Source organism: Notechis scutatus, chromosome 5 (genome assembly GCF_049901735.1).
Source record: "Notechis scutatus isolate UNSWTSFEM ecotype Mainland chromosome 5, rNotScu1.2, whole genome shotgun sequence".
Taxonomy (NCBI): Eukaryota; Metazoa; Chordata; class Lepidosauria; order Squamata; family Elapidae; genus Notechis; species Notechis scutatus.
In genome coordinates this window covers 70,886,900-70,902,944 of record NC_142013.1, presented here as the reverse complement: position 1 = coordinate 70,902,944, position 16,045 = coordinate 70,886,900, and the positions used below count along the sequence as shown (strand labels likewise).

The following is a 16,045-nucleotide window of genomic DNA, read 5'->3' as shown; positions in this document are numbered from 1 at the left end:
GGGCGCAGGCACCATGTGGGAAAGCAGGTTAAAGGCAAGCCACAAGGACCCAGTGTGACGCATAGGAGGTGAGGAGTGACTGGGCAGGGTAAGTGTCAGGCAGGTCGGCGGGCGTGGTGGGGGCATGGCCAGTCACAAGTCACTACTGGTTCAGAGGCCCACGCCAAATCGTCATTACCAGTTCTCCCGAACCGGCTGAATACCACCACTGATCCAATACAAACATAATTAATTCCGTCCAGTTAATCGTGTTTTAATAAATAATTTCCCTCATCCTCTTGTTCCCTTTTTTGCCAGATTTTCTTGAATGAGTGTCATGTGGCTAACTTTTTTTTCCAAATGAGGGTTTCAAAATGATGGTGTTTCAGTTAAGCTATTATGTAGCAAATCCTTAGAGGTAATAGTAAAATAAGTAAATTAACCACCTGCCTGCAATGAAGGTGTTAAAGAACCTTGGTTTTTTTTAGGAAGGGAAAAAAGAAGGAATATTGTCACAGAATTCAGTTCATTTTGCTCAAGTCTGGACACTTATAAAATTGCTGTTCCAAAACTCAGTATCATTACATGTTAATTGTAGACAATATTTAATTCAAATTTGACCTTATTCAATGTCCATGTTTGTTTCACAGGAAACAAAGACAAAATAGTGTCTGTACTATAGGATATAAACTGTACTATAGGAATCTTATTTTCTAATAGTTTTATCATGAAAGTGATGTTTTATCTAAATGTAGAATAGAATAGAATAGAATAGAATAGAATAGAATAGAATAGAATAGAATAGAATAGAATAGAATAGAATAGAATAGAATAGAATAGAATAGAATAGAATAGAATAGAATAGAATAGAATAATAGAGTTGGAAGGGACCAATCCCCTGCTTAGGGAGGAAACCGTACACCACTTCAGACAAATGGTTATCCAACATCTTTTTAAAAACTTCCAACGTTGGAGCATTCACAACTTCTGGAAACAAGTTGTTCCACTAGTTAATTGTTCTAACTGTCAGGAAATTTCCCCTTAGTTCTAGATTTGTCTCTCTCCTTGATTAGTTTCCACCCATTGCTTCTTGTCTTGCACTCAGGTGCTTTGGAGAATAGCTTTGACTCCCTCTTCTTTATAGCAGCCCCTGAGATATTGGAACACTGCTATCATGTCACCCTTCATCTTTCTTTTCATTAAACTAGACATACCCAGTTCCTGCAACCGATCTTCATATGTTTTAGCCTCCAGTCCCCTTATCATCTTTGTTGCTCTTCTCTGCACTCTTTCTAGAGTCTCAACATCTTTTTTACATCGTGGCGATCAAAACTGAATGCAGTATTCCAACTGTGGCCTTATCAAGGCATTACAAAATGGTATTAACACTTCACGTGATCTTGATTCTATCCCTCTGTTTACGCAGCCTAGAACTGTGTTGGCTTTAGTTGAGATCCATTAGCAGCTTCATATTTAGAGTGAGTTATACCGTTGCATCATTTAATATTATGAATAGTTTTATTTCCTCACAGTGTTATTAACAAATTATCTTACATTTTAGTTGTTCAAGAATCAAACACACTTAAAACAAGACCAAGGTCCAGGTAAGTAAGCAAAAATAAAAAGTCAATCAATCAATCAGTATTTATTTTAGTATTTTTGCATCAAATTGCAATTCTAAATTAGATGAAGATATTTAGCTATTACAGTAATTCAAATAATACTTTTGAAGTGGACCTTCAAATACTATATTGAATTTGTCGGACAGGTACTAATTTATTTTTGAATGCTTTTGACTGACAACTTCTGTGCCCAATAGCTTTGATATAAAAATACATCACATAAACTGTTTTAGATAGAATTCATTCCTCAAAAATAAGCATTTCATTTAGTAAACAGCACTTCTCTTTTATTTCTGCAGTTTTAATTGCCTAAAATTTTTTATGATATAGTTTACTAGATAATTGTTTTGTTTTTGTGAAATGCATGGATTTTATTTATTCTACTTACAATAATGGAAACGCGTCACAATAAATTTATGAATAATATAATAAAAACAGAATATAGGGGTAAATACATTTCTAAACACATACAGTTGAAAGTTCCTTGTGATAATTGTTTATATACTTTTCACATTTAAAAAAGGCCACATCTAATTCTTATCTTCAACGGATGCCATACCTAACTTAATGTTTTTTTATCTTGATTCTGCATATAATGAAGCTACTATAAGCCTAAGAAAGGTAAACTGTATAAACAAAGTGGATAACTGTCATTCAGAAAATATTTTCTATTATCCTTCCTATAGTATTAAGGTTAAATAGAGAAAATAAATAAATATCAACAAAATAAGGTATTTTTTGGGATGATACTTTTTATTGTTTCTAAATGACAACCTATGTAGTTTTTAACCAGATGGTTTTAATGTGTCAGATATAGATATGTTAGTGGATTAATTTTTGTTCCTTCTCACATATTTTAGAAAATTAAATCCCTGTGTTCACTATATAGTTTCCGTTCAAAATATGTGATCCAAGGTATTTGAAATATGCACATTTCCAAGAGTAAAGGCTGATTTGAAAGCAATAAAACAAAGCAAAAATAACTCTAGCCCCAACTTTTCAAAAGTCAGCTTTATTTGACTTGCAGTTGCTAAACTCTGCCTCTTTTTAATTCACTTTTGGAAGGGTCTTCAAAGTGCCTGGGAATGTGAACAGTATTTGGGTCTAGTTCAGTGGAGTTCCCTTCTGCTTCTTCTGCTTCTTCTAATTATTCTTTTTGGTTCACCATTTTCTCTGTTGGATTTTGCTTTTGTTTCTTTTGGTGTTTTTTTAATGATGTGTGCTTTTATTAATGTTTATTTTTGTTAAATACCTCCTGGAATCATATTGGTTGAGAAGTCAGAAACCTTATAAATGTGTGAAATAAATATCTGCAACTCCTTTTTTTTTTGAAAATTTTATTGATTTTTAAAAACAAACATAAACAAACAAAACATAGAACATAAAAACATAAAACATCTTTTTTGAAAGCAGCCTGATCCCGGGTTACATCTCTTCGTGCAGACACAAATTCAAATTCATGCTCATTTTTATATTCCATTCCATATCTTATTACCATTCTACATTTTCTATATAACTTCTCCCCTCTTTCAACTTTCTTAATTTTATTTTATTTATTTCATCTCAATTCAAATCATCATACTTATATTCTTTGTCTGTCCTGTTTCAGCTGTCTATTATATTTTCTCATTAAGCAAAATTTCTCCTGTGATCACTGATTTATATCTTTCCCCTAAAATTATAACACTTAATATACCGTATTTGCCGGCGTATAAGGCGACTTTTGCCCTAAAAACATGCCTCCAACTGGGGGGCGTCTTATCGCCGGTCGTCACGTGTGGCCAGTCAGGGCTCCTCCCTGCAACCGAAGCCCTGAGGAGACACTTGGCTTCAGGCGCTCCCGTCTTCCCTTTGCTTTCAAGGTAAAGCGAATTATTTTACAAAGCCTCCCCTGCCCGAGAGGGCAGCCCAATAACGATGGGAAGCTAATTTCCTGGGGCCTCTTCCGTTCCTCCCGACCTCCCTACACTGCGCGCCTCTGACGCGCCGGTCCCTTCAGCCCAGCGACCTTTTCCACCTCAAAGAAAGGCCAGGCGGGAGCTGCTCCAGCGGAAGCAGCCACCATCCTTAGCCCGGCCCAGCGGGAGAGCAGGCGAGGTTAGCGCCCGCCAGCCCGTCCTTCCTGCCTTTGGAGAGCACCTGCACGGAGCGCCTCCCGCGGTTCAGTTTCCCCTACCGGTGGGTCCTCCTTTCATGCGGAGGCTGCGGGGAAGGCGCTCGCCCGAGAGGATCTCTCCCTCTCTCTCCCGCAAGGTCAACATCTACGCTGCAGAGGAGAGGGCTGCAGCGGTTCCTCCTGCTTGCTGAGTGGTGGGAAGCGCGGCCCGCCAGTGCGAGATTTGCAGCGAGGGGCAGGAGGAGGCACGCACACACCCGCGGCTCACTTTCCCAGCTCTGCCCAACCCTTATGGCTCTGGCGCAGCCCTGGCAGGATGAGCGGAGGGTCCAGCGGGAGGTGCTCGCTGCCCGCCAGGGCCGCGCCAGAGCCATAAGGGTTGGGCAGAGCTGGGAAAGTGAGCGCGGTGTGTGCGTGCCTCCTCCTGCCCCTCGTTGCCAAATCTCGCACGGGCGGGCCGCGGCTTCCCACCACTCAGCAAGCAGGAGGAACCGGCTGCAGCCTCTCCTCTGCAGCGCAGATGTTGACCTTGTGAGAGAGAGAGGAGAGATCCTCTCGGGCGAGCGCCTTCCCCGCAGCCCTCCCGCCGAAAGGAGGACCCCGGTAGGGGAAACCGAGCCGCGGAGGCGCTCCGTGCAGGTGCCTCAAAGGCAGGAAGGACGGGCTGGCGGGCGCCAACCCCGCCTCGGCTCTCCCTCCCAAGGCCGGGCTAAGGGTGGTGGCTGTTTCCGCTGCGAGCGGCTCCCGCCTGGCCTTTCTTTGAGGTGGAAAAGGTCGCTGGGCTGAAGGCACCGGCGCGTCAGAGGCGCAGTGTAGGGAGGTCGGGAGGAATGGAAGAGGCACTGGAAATTAGCTTCCCCACGTTGGTTGGGCTGCCTCTCGGGCAGGGGAGGCTTTGTAAAATACTCCGCTTTACCTTTGAAAGCAAAGGGAAGACGGGCATGGCAGCAAGGGAGAAGGGAAAGCAACGGTGGAAGGTCTCCCGATATGAAGTTCCCCACCAACGCAGGCAGCACCATATCTGGGCATGCAACAAAGTACTTCCTAAGAGGCCGGACTCCGCTGGCACCGCCTCCAAGTGGGGGGTCGTCTTATACGGCAAGTATATAACAAACTCTATATTTTGAGTGGAAATGTTGGGGTGATCTTATACGCCCAGTCGCGTCTTATACGCCGGCAAATACGGTAATACATAACTTCCGTTCGGATTCTGCTTGGTACATTCTAAAACTACACAATGTATTTTTAAAAAAGAAAAAATTATAAATATATAACATAATTAAAATAACAATCCATACCAATTCAATTCTATAATTAATATTAATATTCATTTAAATCTTGAACATTTTACACATTACTTTTCAAATAAGTATCATACTTCTATGGAAACACTTATAAACTTTCCATAATTACTTCCCTCCCACTTCACTTATATTTTATCAAACGTTGAGTAGTTAAAATGTTCCCATTCCTTCCTAGTTCAATTCTCTCATTTAATTCATTTCATTTATTTTATTCACAAAAATTTCACTAAATTACACTAACTATTTTATTCCACTTTTTAATCATATGTTGTTTCCAATTTTCTAACATTATTTCTATTACAAATATAACAATACAATCTTATGTATCTTTACAGAATCCCTTTTTCAGTTAAATTTTCACCCATTATCTCTGAATAAATCCTGTTTCTTTACATCTTGCTCCAGAACTTTGTAACTTCCCTTCCCTTCCTTCTTCCCTTCCTTCTCTCTCCCCTTTTTACCCCACTGTGTCTCCACCTCCATTTCCTTCTTCTGTATTCCCCTTTTCTGTTGCTTTCCAACATTATATCGCCTTTTCACATTATTTTTCCCTTTTTTGGCCTTTTTTTTAGGTCTTAGATTCTCCATTCTCTTTCCCCCCTTTCCCTTTTCTTCCCCAGATAGAATTACTTGTTCATTAAAAATGGCTTCTTCTTTGTCCCAATCTTCTTGTTGTGCAGTCTTTTCTTGTTTCTTGTAGACACCAATCGCCATTTCTAAGAATTGAAAAATGGAACCAAAGGAGCCCTTCCCTTCTTGTTCCTCTTCTTTATATTTTTTAAATTCGATTTTCAGTTCATTCAGTTCATCCAGAGGTGATGCCATTGTAGGGTTTTTTTTTAAACAACCACCCAATTGTTTTTAGTCATTTAAATATGATTTCCAAAAGTCCCAAAGTCACCAAACAATCCAAATACACACAAGCTGTTTCTTTTAACACTTTCTTCTTTTTTCACTTTCTCTTCTTGGGGTTACTATTTAGTTGCAAAGTTCCAGTTAAAATGTATCCTTTAGAAGTCTTGTTAAGATTTAACTTTAAATTCTTTTGAATTCCAAGCAGTCTCCTCCTTCCAAGTCCTGCCCTTATTCTTTTCCTCTCCCTTCCCACTTATAGCAAAAAAAGGATTTTTTAGTGTTCAGAAATCTTTATTGTCCCTTTGGCATTTAATTATATTTCCAGTTTAATTACCTGTTGGTGCCAAAGCGGATTTTTCCGATTTCTTTATTCAGATCTTCTCGTTGTCAGCGTGAGGAAGGAGAGTGAAGGAAAAAAAACGTTCCCTTTTCACTTTCGTTCGCTGCTTCCGACTCTTCTTTGGGAGCGATGTATCTTTTGCAAAATTTAAATTCCAGGGTACCTTAGTTGTTACTTTTTGTCCCAGTCAGCCAAAAACTTTCACTTCTTAACTTCCTCCTGCACTTTCTTTTCTGGCTGAGTGCTTCTTTGAGGCGGCCATTTCTGACCGCCGCTCTTACCGCCTTCAGGAAAGGGAGTTTAGCCAGCTGAGGAGGAGAGGTGCAGCTCCCCTCGACCCTGCTGGGTCTCCCCCTCTTCACCACCTCTACAGGGTGGCTTAGCCCTGAAGCCAGCTGGCTCGGGGCGCTCCAGCGGTGAGCCCAGGCAGAAACCGCGCACGATCGTGGATTCCTGCCTGCCGCTGAAGCCCTGCAAACCGGAAGTCCCCAATATCTGCAACTCCTAAAAGCAGACTTTTCCTATGATTTTGCAGCAGCTACAAAGTATAGTCACATAATCCTTGAAAAAGACATAACTGCTTGATGGATGCTACATTCATAATCCTCCACACTCCAAAGTATTTTTGGTATCAAATACAAAAAGTGGCACAGCTCTCTGAATCCATTGTTCCTCATGTGTTTCTTATTTTTTGTATGTATTCCCTGGAAACTTACTACTTCCAGTTTAAACAGATTCTTTCCCATAGCAGTTTGCCAGATACTAAATTGAGTTATCTTTAAAAAAATGAGGGTAAGAAGTCAGAAGCAGATGTGCAAGTTTCTATAAATGATTAAATACTGTATATTCATTTTGTATGTATAAAACATATACCCTGATTCTCCTGAAAACAAAGACCTACTTTGGAGTAACACCACTCCAGGTACTCTAAGGAACAGTCTCATCCTGTCCGCTATTATACCAGTCATCCTTAAGAAGAAGACATTATTTTTGTAAGCACCCATTTCTTCAATTCTTTATTAAGGAGATGTTGAATCATACAAAGAAGTTCAATTTCAGGCAAACTATCAGGGCACTGTCCAAACAGAAAAGTAGGGATTTATCATAATTTAATGAATAGCTTCCAATATATATATAAATATATACAATTAGTTTCCAGTAAGACAGTTTGATATGCTGGTTAAGGTATTTATGATATACAAGTAGGACTGAGAAGATTCAGACATTAGGTAACTTTGGGTCAATAGTACATTCTAGGCAAAACTGCATCTAGGACATCTCACAATGGCCAACTTGCCATGACCAACTTGCCACAGCCAATTCACCATTAACAACTTACCATGGTCAATTCGCCGCAGGACAAGAATTACACTAATACCAAGAAATTGTGGAATAGAATAATTAAATAAATAATGCCAAAGGAGGGACAAAATGAAAACTGAATGACAAAAATTAAAATAATTTTTAATAATTCTAAATAATTAAATAGAAGTCTTGAATTGTCCTGCGGCGAGTTGTTATATTCTGGGCAAAACTACCTCATATGTTTTTTTATGCAGATAAAATGGATTATCATGTAAATTTCTTTCAGCTCTTGTATAAAAGATAAGATATATCTTTGATGAGTCATGAATGATAGTATAATGAAAAAAAGAGTGCTTAGAACTATTTGTAGTATGAGCAAAAAGCATCAATAATTTTTCTTTTTTCAATTTCATATTTTTCCTCTGAGGTCTTACTCCAGCACATCTGTTGAAGATACAATGAACAAAGGGGGAGAACCACCAGCTCCACCACCACGACCTCAAAAATCACATTCCAGAGCCTCCTCTTTAGACTTAAATAAAATTTTCCAGCAAAACACTCAAGGTAAGCTGTAGAAGGCTTTAAATTTCCCCAGAAACTAAAATAATAGTATTAAAAAATTCAGACAGTTTAAATTCTTATCTGCCAAACATCTTCCCTATTTTTCCTGTAGTACAGTGTTTTTTAAAGTGTGCTTCTAGAACCCCAAGACCCATTCAAGGATTTGAAAAGATAAAGCTAGATTTTTGTTGAAAAAAATGGTACCATATCAAGCAATCATGAGAAGTAGTAGTAGCAGCAAATGCATCAATTCTATGTTTAGTATGGTAAACATTAATGTATATAACCTATACAAGAAAAATGCTTTTTAATTCTTCGATAATTTTTAAAAGTGGGAAGAGAACCTGAAAGAAAATAATTTTAAAATACTGCAATAGTACATGGGGTATTTAAATAGGTGATCCTTGGTAGCTGCAATGTAGTTGACATTTTAAATAGATAAATGAAACATAATAGAACTAATGCCACAAAGAATTTCAGTGGAGTTACTAGAGACAGTGACCTTTTTAGCCAAAGTATAGATAGTCCTTAACTTACAACAGTTCTTTTAGTGACCATTCAAAGTTACAACAACACTGAAAAAAGTGACTCATGATTGTTTTTCACACTTACAACCATTGCAGCATTCCTATGGTCACATGATGATAATTTAGATGCTTATCAACTGACTCATATTTATAATGGCTGCAGTGTCCCGGAGTCATGTGATCCCCTTTTGCGAGCTTCTGACAAAGTCAATGGGGAAGACTGATTCACTTAACAACCTTTTTTTTTTTATAATCAAGTTTTTTATTTCAATCTACATATACACAACAATACATTAACAGTGTGGCATCAATATATGATACATTTTAGTATAGGCAAAATTAATAATACCAATCATATCTCTTAATACACATATTCACATTAAGTCATAATCCTTCATTGCATATTTTCAACATTTCAGTACTCTCTCCTAATGCCAACCACCATATCGGTTAAACATACCTAGTAATTTCATTATTCAATTTCTTCCCTAATTTTATTTATTTTTTAATAAAAAAAAATCTCATTTGGCAAGCAGTATGGTTCCAGGTTTCACATCTCAATACAAACATGACCATAGTTACCTATTCATTTTCTATTCAATTTCATATTACATTATCCTTTAAGTATAAAATTTATCTTATCGAATTCCAATTCATATTATAACTTGTTTCGTTTTTCTTAGGATATTCTCATATCTTAGTTTACAGTGTTATCTAAAATTCTCATCTCATTTCTATGTTCATTTCCGATATTACCTTTTTCTGTCATATTTGCAATTTTATCAATCCTTATTTTATTAATTCAAAATTGTCCCCTCTGGTTAATAATTCGAGCTGCTAGCCACCTTCATTCTACCTTATTACCATTCTCCCTATTTACTATATAACACACACACACACACACACACACACACACACACACACATATATATAAAGTTTTCGCGGGTACTTACATGTATGGTATTCAGCTTTGTTCGGGTATTTTCCCACGTCATTATAGTTGTGCTTTTAAAGTTGTAGCAATGTTTCGACAGAATCTCATCTGCCATCATCAGGCTTCTGTATTGTGTTCGTCTGTGAGTCAGACTTTTACAGTTATTTCAGTTTTAAATTTGGGGCTAGCCTACTGCTGTGCCAGAATGTTTTTTTCTTTCTCCTGATTGGTTGGGAGTCTTGGTCTGTGTTTATTGGTCTTGGAGTTTGCTGTGTTCTGCTTGATTGGTGTTTCTAATATCTTCTGTCTGTTTTGTGGCTTTTTTTGTGTCTTGATTGGCTGGCAACATTGTGTTCCTGTATTGGAGGCTTTTAGTGCAGCTTGGCTCCGAGTAAATGGATGGCTATCATTTGTTAGGAAGCTAGGTTTCATCTGGGTGCCTGGTTGGGGTGTGTTTGAGCTGGAGGTATCAGGGGGAATCTGTTTGTGCCCAGGTGTTTGCCTGGCTAGTGGTGTGGAGATTTTTTTGTTTGTGAGTGCAGGCTTCCAAATAATTGACAGTCTGGTGGAATCATCTCTTCTATTCATGCTTCATCTCTTCTATTCACCCATTTCCATATTTATTTCATTAAGTTCCATGTCTAATGTAGTAATAATCCTTTAATAAAAAAGAGAGAGACTAAAAAAAACCCATATCAGTTACATACTTATCTATTTTCAGTACTTATTCTTATATCTCACAACATATTATCTTGCAGAATCTCCTTCCCTATCTTTTTTTTCACCCATTATCTCTCGGTCTTCTAGCAATGTAATTGCTTTTCATCCTTGTTAGCTTCCTGTTTCTCTTTATTTTCTGGTCCTTTCTCTTAATTCCCTTTTTTCCCCATTCTTATTCCCCTCCATTTCTCATTTCAATTATTAAGCTTATCTCCATCCTCTTTTGATTTTTCTTTTGTACTTCCCTTTTTTGCTTTTTACTTCTTTTTTTTTCATTTTTCAAACCATTCTCCCTTTTGTTATCACATCAGACCATAATTTTTTGATTTTACTTCCTTTTTCCCTTTGCTTAAATAATTGTTGTTCCCTTTGTTCTTCAAAGCTGGCTTCTTTGTTAAACTCCTCCCCCTCTGGTTTTCTTTGTTCTTCTACAAGCTGAGTCGCCATTTCTAATTTCTGTAATATGTAATTCCACATTTCAAGTTTAATTTTTATCATTTCCCTTATATCTTGCAAGTCCAATCTTATTTCAACAAATAATTCCTCCATTATATTTTCTCCTTTTTTCCTTTTCTTTCCTCTTCCTTAATAGATGTATTCAATCCCAAAGTCCAATATATTATTTCACCCAATGCCTTTTAAATTTATTTTCAACAATCAATGTTCTTAAGACTTTGTTCCAAGTTTTCTAGTTTGCCCTTTCCCAACTGTTTCCCACAGTCACTGGGTAGTTCTATGACAATATGTTCAAATATCTTCCCCTTTGTAATATTCTAATATCACTTTCCAGGATTTATATTTTATTATAATGGAGTTTCTTTTACTTTTTTTTAAATTCCAAAGTCCAATTTCTTAGAAAGGCCGAGCACTTTTTAAAGAGTCACTGAAATTTTTCCTGTACCATCAGGTGGCACTCTTGAGTCTTTTCCACAATCCACTCCTTCCTTAACTTTAACTTTCTTTGTTAAATATAGTACTTTGATCAAGTTTGCTAATTTCAATCATTAGCTATTATTTCTTTTCTTTTCAACACACTCAATTCCAGCATTTAGTTATGCCCTTTAAGTGCCAATAATCGAATAGTTGTCCAGTTTAATTTCTAAACCTTTGTTGTGTTCAAATATTTTCTTTTAAATTTTCTCCTCCAAATTAATCCACTACAATAATTCAAGCCAATTTTATAAAATCCAATTTCCTTCTCACTTTCTTTTGTTGCCACTTCCACACACTTTCCTCCAAAATAGTCCTTTATTTTTTAAAACCAGGGTAGCTCAAAATCCATGTATTTTTCCTGGTTCACACTCCACTTGCTGTTTCCCCACTCCAGCACAGTCTTAGTTTCTGGACTGTTCTTTGTCTTCATGGTGGCCATTTTAGGACCACTGCTACAGCTTGCCTTTGGGAGGGGTTTTTCCTGTCAGGGAGGGGAGTTGCAGCTCCCCTCAACCCTCCAGGCAATTTCCCCCTTCTTCACCACCCCTCCAGGGTGGTTCTGGTCCCAATCGGGACCCTCCAACAAGTGAGTTCAGGGTGAAACCGTGCACGATCACGGATTCCGCTCCAATGACAAACAAACCGGAAGTCACACTTAATCTTATTACTAACTTAACAACTGCAGTGATTCACTTAACAATTATGGAAGAAAGATCATAAAATGTGGCAAAATTCACTTAACAAATTTCTTGCTTAACAACAGAAATTTTGAAGCCCAGTTGTGGTTGTAATTCGAAACCTACCTGTAATATGCAAATGATAAATGAAATTATATCATGCATGTACCTTTTTCATATTGATACAATAGTGTATTGTTGAAGATAGTAAACTCTTGTTAATTATTAAAACAACTTTAACCCATTTTAATTCCTATGAACCTTTTTGTACCTCATAATGCATCACAAATTCCTCAGGTTCTTTGTAGGTTAATTACATTGCCAAATATGGCTTAAGAGAACATGACCATAGGTTAGTATAGTATAGGAGGTTTTGTGGTGGTAGTGACAATGATAGTAATAGTTCAGTAGCTGTCTAGATATTTTTTTCTTTGGATTTAATTAAAAAAAACACAAGACTGCTAATTTCAATGGAACCAGGTTTTAATAGTCTTTTGGAAATGAGAGTTGGAGCCATTAGACACTCAGGGAAGACTCTTCCATACAACAGATGCTGGGACATGGAAGGTACATTTTCCTATTCCCATAACATGGTACTGTTTAATAGAAGGGACCTAGAACACTTAATAGTTAATGGAAAGCAGAATTTTTGTATTCCTTCAAAAATTAAAGGCAATTCAATTCTATATTCACTTCCAGCAATTTATAAATAAATCAGCCATGGTAAATTCCTACATTGTTAAACAATTCTTGCTGTGTCTTTAAACTGTTTCCTGAGTTTGGATATACCATATATTCAAAAGACCAATCAGAGTGCAAACTTAATTTTGTGATATAGGGAAAATCTAGGGGCGGGGGGAATCGCAAAATTGTTGCAATTCTAGCAGAAAGACTAAAGAAGATATTACAGGCATGTATTCATGAAGATCAATCTGGCTTTCTGACAAAAAGACTGTTAAGTGATAATATGAGGACTGTTTTGAATATTATTGAATATTTACAACATCACAATTAGAAACTGGCAGCTTTAATATTCTTGGATGCAGAGATGACCTTTGACAATTTAAATTGGGCTTTTATGTTTAAGGTTTTGGAAGACATGGACATGAAGACATGGGGAGAATTTTATCCAAGGGATTAAAGTAATTTATACATTACAGCAAGCAAAGATTATTATTAATGGGGGACTTAACCAAACCCTGTGAAATCCAAAAGGGTACAAGACAAGGATTCTCCCTTATTGTTTATATTGGTGTTGCAAATTTTGAATAGAGATATTGGGCAAGATGAGAAAATAATAACAGGTATAAATGTTAAAAAGGAAGTTTGTAAATTGAGGGCATTTGCTGAAGACATGGTTATATTTTTGCAAGATCCAAAACATACTGTAGAATATTTGATGAGGAAATTAAATGAGTTTCAGTTTTTAGCAGGTTTTAAAATAAATAAACAGAAAACAGCAGTGCTTATTAAGAATATTACCTCTCAGAGGTGACATATTGTCTAAAAAGTCAGGCTTTAAGGTTGAGAAAAAGAGGAATTACCTCGGAGTTATACTGGCAAATACAAATGCAAAACTGTTTCAAAATAATTATGTGCCTCTTTGGAATGATATCAAAAAAGACTTATTGCGATAAATTGCAATTATCATTACTGAGTAGAATTTGTGTAATTAAGATGAATGTTTTACCAAAAATGCTCTTTCTGTTTCAGACATTACCAATATTTGCAACTGATACTCCATTAAACAATGCAGATGGATATCTCCAAGTTTATATGGCAAGGGGAAAAAAACAAGAATTAGATAGAAATTACTGCAAGGTGCTAAGGAAAGAAGAGGTTTGAGATTACCAGACTTGGAATTGAATTTGATGTTTGGTCTGGCTAAAAGTGTGGGTTAATCTTCAAAATAAGATTACTCAATTTAGAGGGACATGAATTAAGATTTGGATGGCATGACTATTTATGTTATGACAAGGTTAAAGTAAATGTTGACTTTAATAACCATTTTGGTAGACATGCCATCCTAAGAGTTTAGAATAAATACGTGTTTTTTTGTGAAGACGCCTCTCTCGGTGTCCCCCCAGGAAGCTTTTTTTTTAAAAAGGAAATGGCGGGGAAGCCAGAGAGATGGACTTATGGTCAAGTAATTTATTTTTTTTTTTTGGTGATCCTATCCTCAAACCCAAAGAGGAGTTAGAATCATAAGGACGTATCTGCCATTGGTTTACATATTTACCATTGAAAGAAAGATTCAAATTAGATAAAAAGAGTTATGGGTATGACTTTCTGAAAAATGAATTGGAAATCCTACTGCATGGTAGTGATGAACATATTATTGCTAAGGCTTATAAATTGTCATTGAATTTGAATTTGGAGAATGAATATATAAAGCATTGTATGATTCAGTGGATAAGAAACTTTGGATATAATGTAATGCTGGAACAATGAGAATATGTGGGTGAAAGGTCTAAAGTTTACACTAAATTACAATTTAAAAAAAATGTTATAAGATTTTATCATTGGTATTAACACCAGATAAGTTGTCAAGAATGTATAAAGGTATTTCAGATGAATGTTGGAAATGTAAATGTAAAGAAGGGACATTTTATCATTTATGGTAGACGTGTGATAAAGCAAAGAAATATTCACAACTTAATACAGAAGATTCACAAAGTGAATATAAAAATAAAACCAGAAACCTTTCTTCTGGTTTTAATGGAAAAAGACTTGAATTTTTGTGTGTGGAAACTTTGATGTTATATATGTTGACGGCAGCAAGGTTACTTTACGCACAAAAATGAAAGGATACTTTGATTCCTACAATGGATGAATGGTTGCAAAAGTTGATGGAGTTAGCAGAGATGTCCAAATTGACTGCTTTGATTAAAGAAAAAAATACAATTACTTTTCTTTTTACTTGGAATCCACTTCTGGATGCTTGAGGTGGAAAAAAATGAAACTTTGATTTTGGGTTTTACCAATTAATAGGTTTGTTGTAGAAATGGCTAGTTTATAATATTATTATGTAAAAGTAAAAATTTGAGGTTTGATATTACTAGCTTATTCTACTGTACCAAAGGGAGTCGGAAGTCAATGTCTTTTTTTTCTTTCTTCCCCCTTGCCCCACACTTTTTCCTTCTCTTTTTCTTTCCCTGTTTTCCTACTATTTTTTCTTGTATTTTTATTATATATTATAAAATAATAAAAAATTAAAATGTACAATCTAAGGGAAAAAAAAGATTCAGCATTAACAGCATTGAATTGCCTGCCTGTTATTTTAGACAAACAATTTGAATTAAAAAAATTCAAGAAGAAACCAGCATGGTTGCACAAAGATCTCTCTGATAAACTAAAAGACCAAAAAAAAGGGAAAGGAACACATAACTAAGAATAGAATATTTATTGGCCAAGTGTGATTGGACACACAAGGTATTTGTCTTAGTGTAAATATTCTCAGTATACATAAAAGAAAAGATACATTCGTCAGGAGTCGAGAATCATAAGGTACGACACTTAATGATAGTCATAGGGTACAATAAGCAATCAATCGTACTAGGAAACAGTCGATATAAATCGTATACAAGCGACAAAGTTACAGTCATACAGTCACAAGTGGGAGGGGATGGGTGATAAGGAGTGATGACAAGATTAACAGTAATAGTAGTGCAGACTTTGTAATAGTTGAACAGGGTTGAAGGAATTATTTGTTTAGCAGAGTGATGGCTTTCGGAAAAAAGCTGTTCTTGTATCTAGTTGTTCTGGTGTGCAATGCTCTATAGCATTGTTTTGAAGGAAGGAGTTGAAACAGTTTATGTCCAGGATGTGAGGAGTCTGTAAATATTTTCACAGCCCTCTTTTTGACGTGTGCAGTATACAGAATGTCAGCAGATAACCCAAATCTGCAAAGATGAAGTCAGGAAACCAAAGGCTCAGAATGAACAAAAACTTGCAACAAAGCTCAAAGATAATAAAAAAAGTTTCTTTCAATATATAAATAACAAGAAAAAAGTCAAGGAAACAGTCGGTCCACTAAAAAAGAAAATGGCAAGGAAGTAACAGGCAACAGAGAAACCAGAGCTGCTTAACTCATTCTTTACATCAGTTTTCATGCAAAAAGAAACTATAGCCCAACTTACCAAAAACATAACTGTAAAAGACAGACTAGAAAT

The 16,045-nt window shown here is 36.5% G+C and overlaps 1 protein-coding gene across 3 annotated transcripts in view; it reads left to right on the top strand.

The window, feature by feature from the left end:
- Positions 1–16,045, top strand: part of REPS2 (RALBP1 associated Eps domain containing 2) — a 136,042-nt gene that overhangs the window by 73,437 nt on the left and 46,560 nt on the right. For all 3 annotated transcript variants that reach the window (XM_087966984.1, XM_087966985.1, XM_087966986.1), the window contains exons 11-12: positions 1,541–1,583; positions 7,949–8,085. In XM_087966984.1, coding sequence (XP_087823110.1) covers positions 1,541–1,583; positions 7,949–8,085 — 180 coding nt within the window. The remainder of the gene's footprint in view (positions 1–1,540; positions 1,584–7,948; positions 8,086–16,045) is intronic.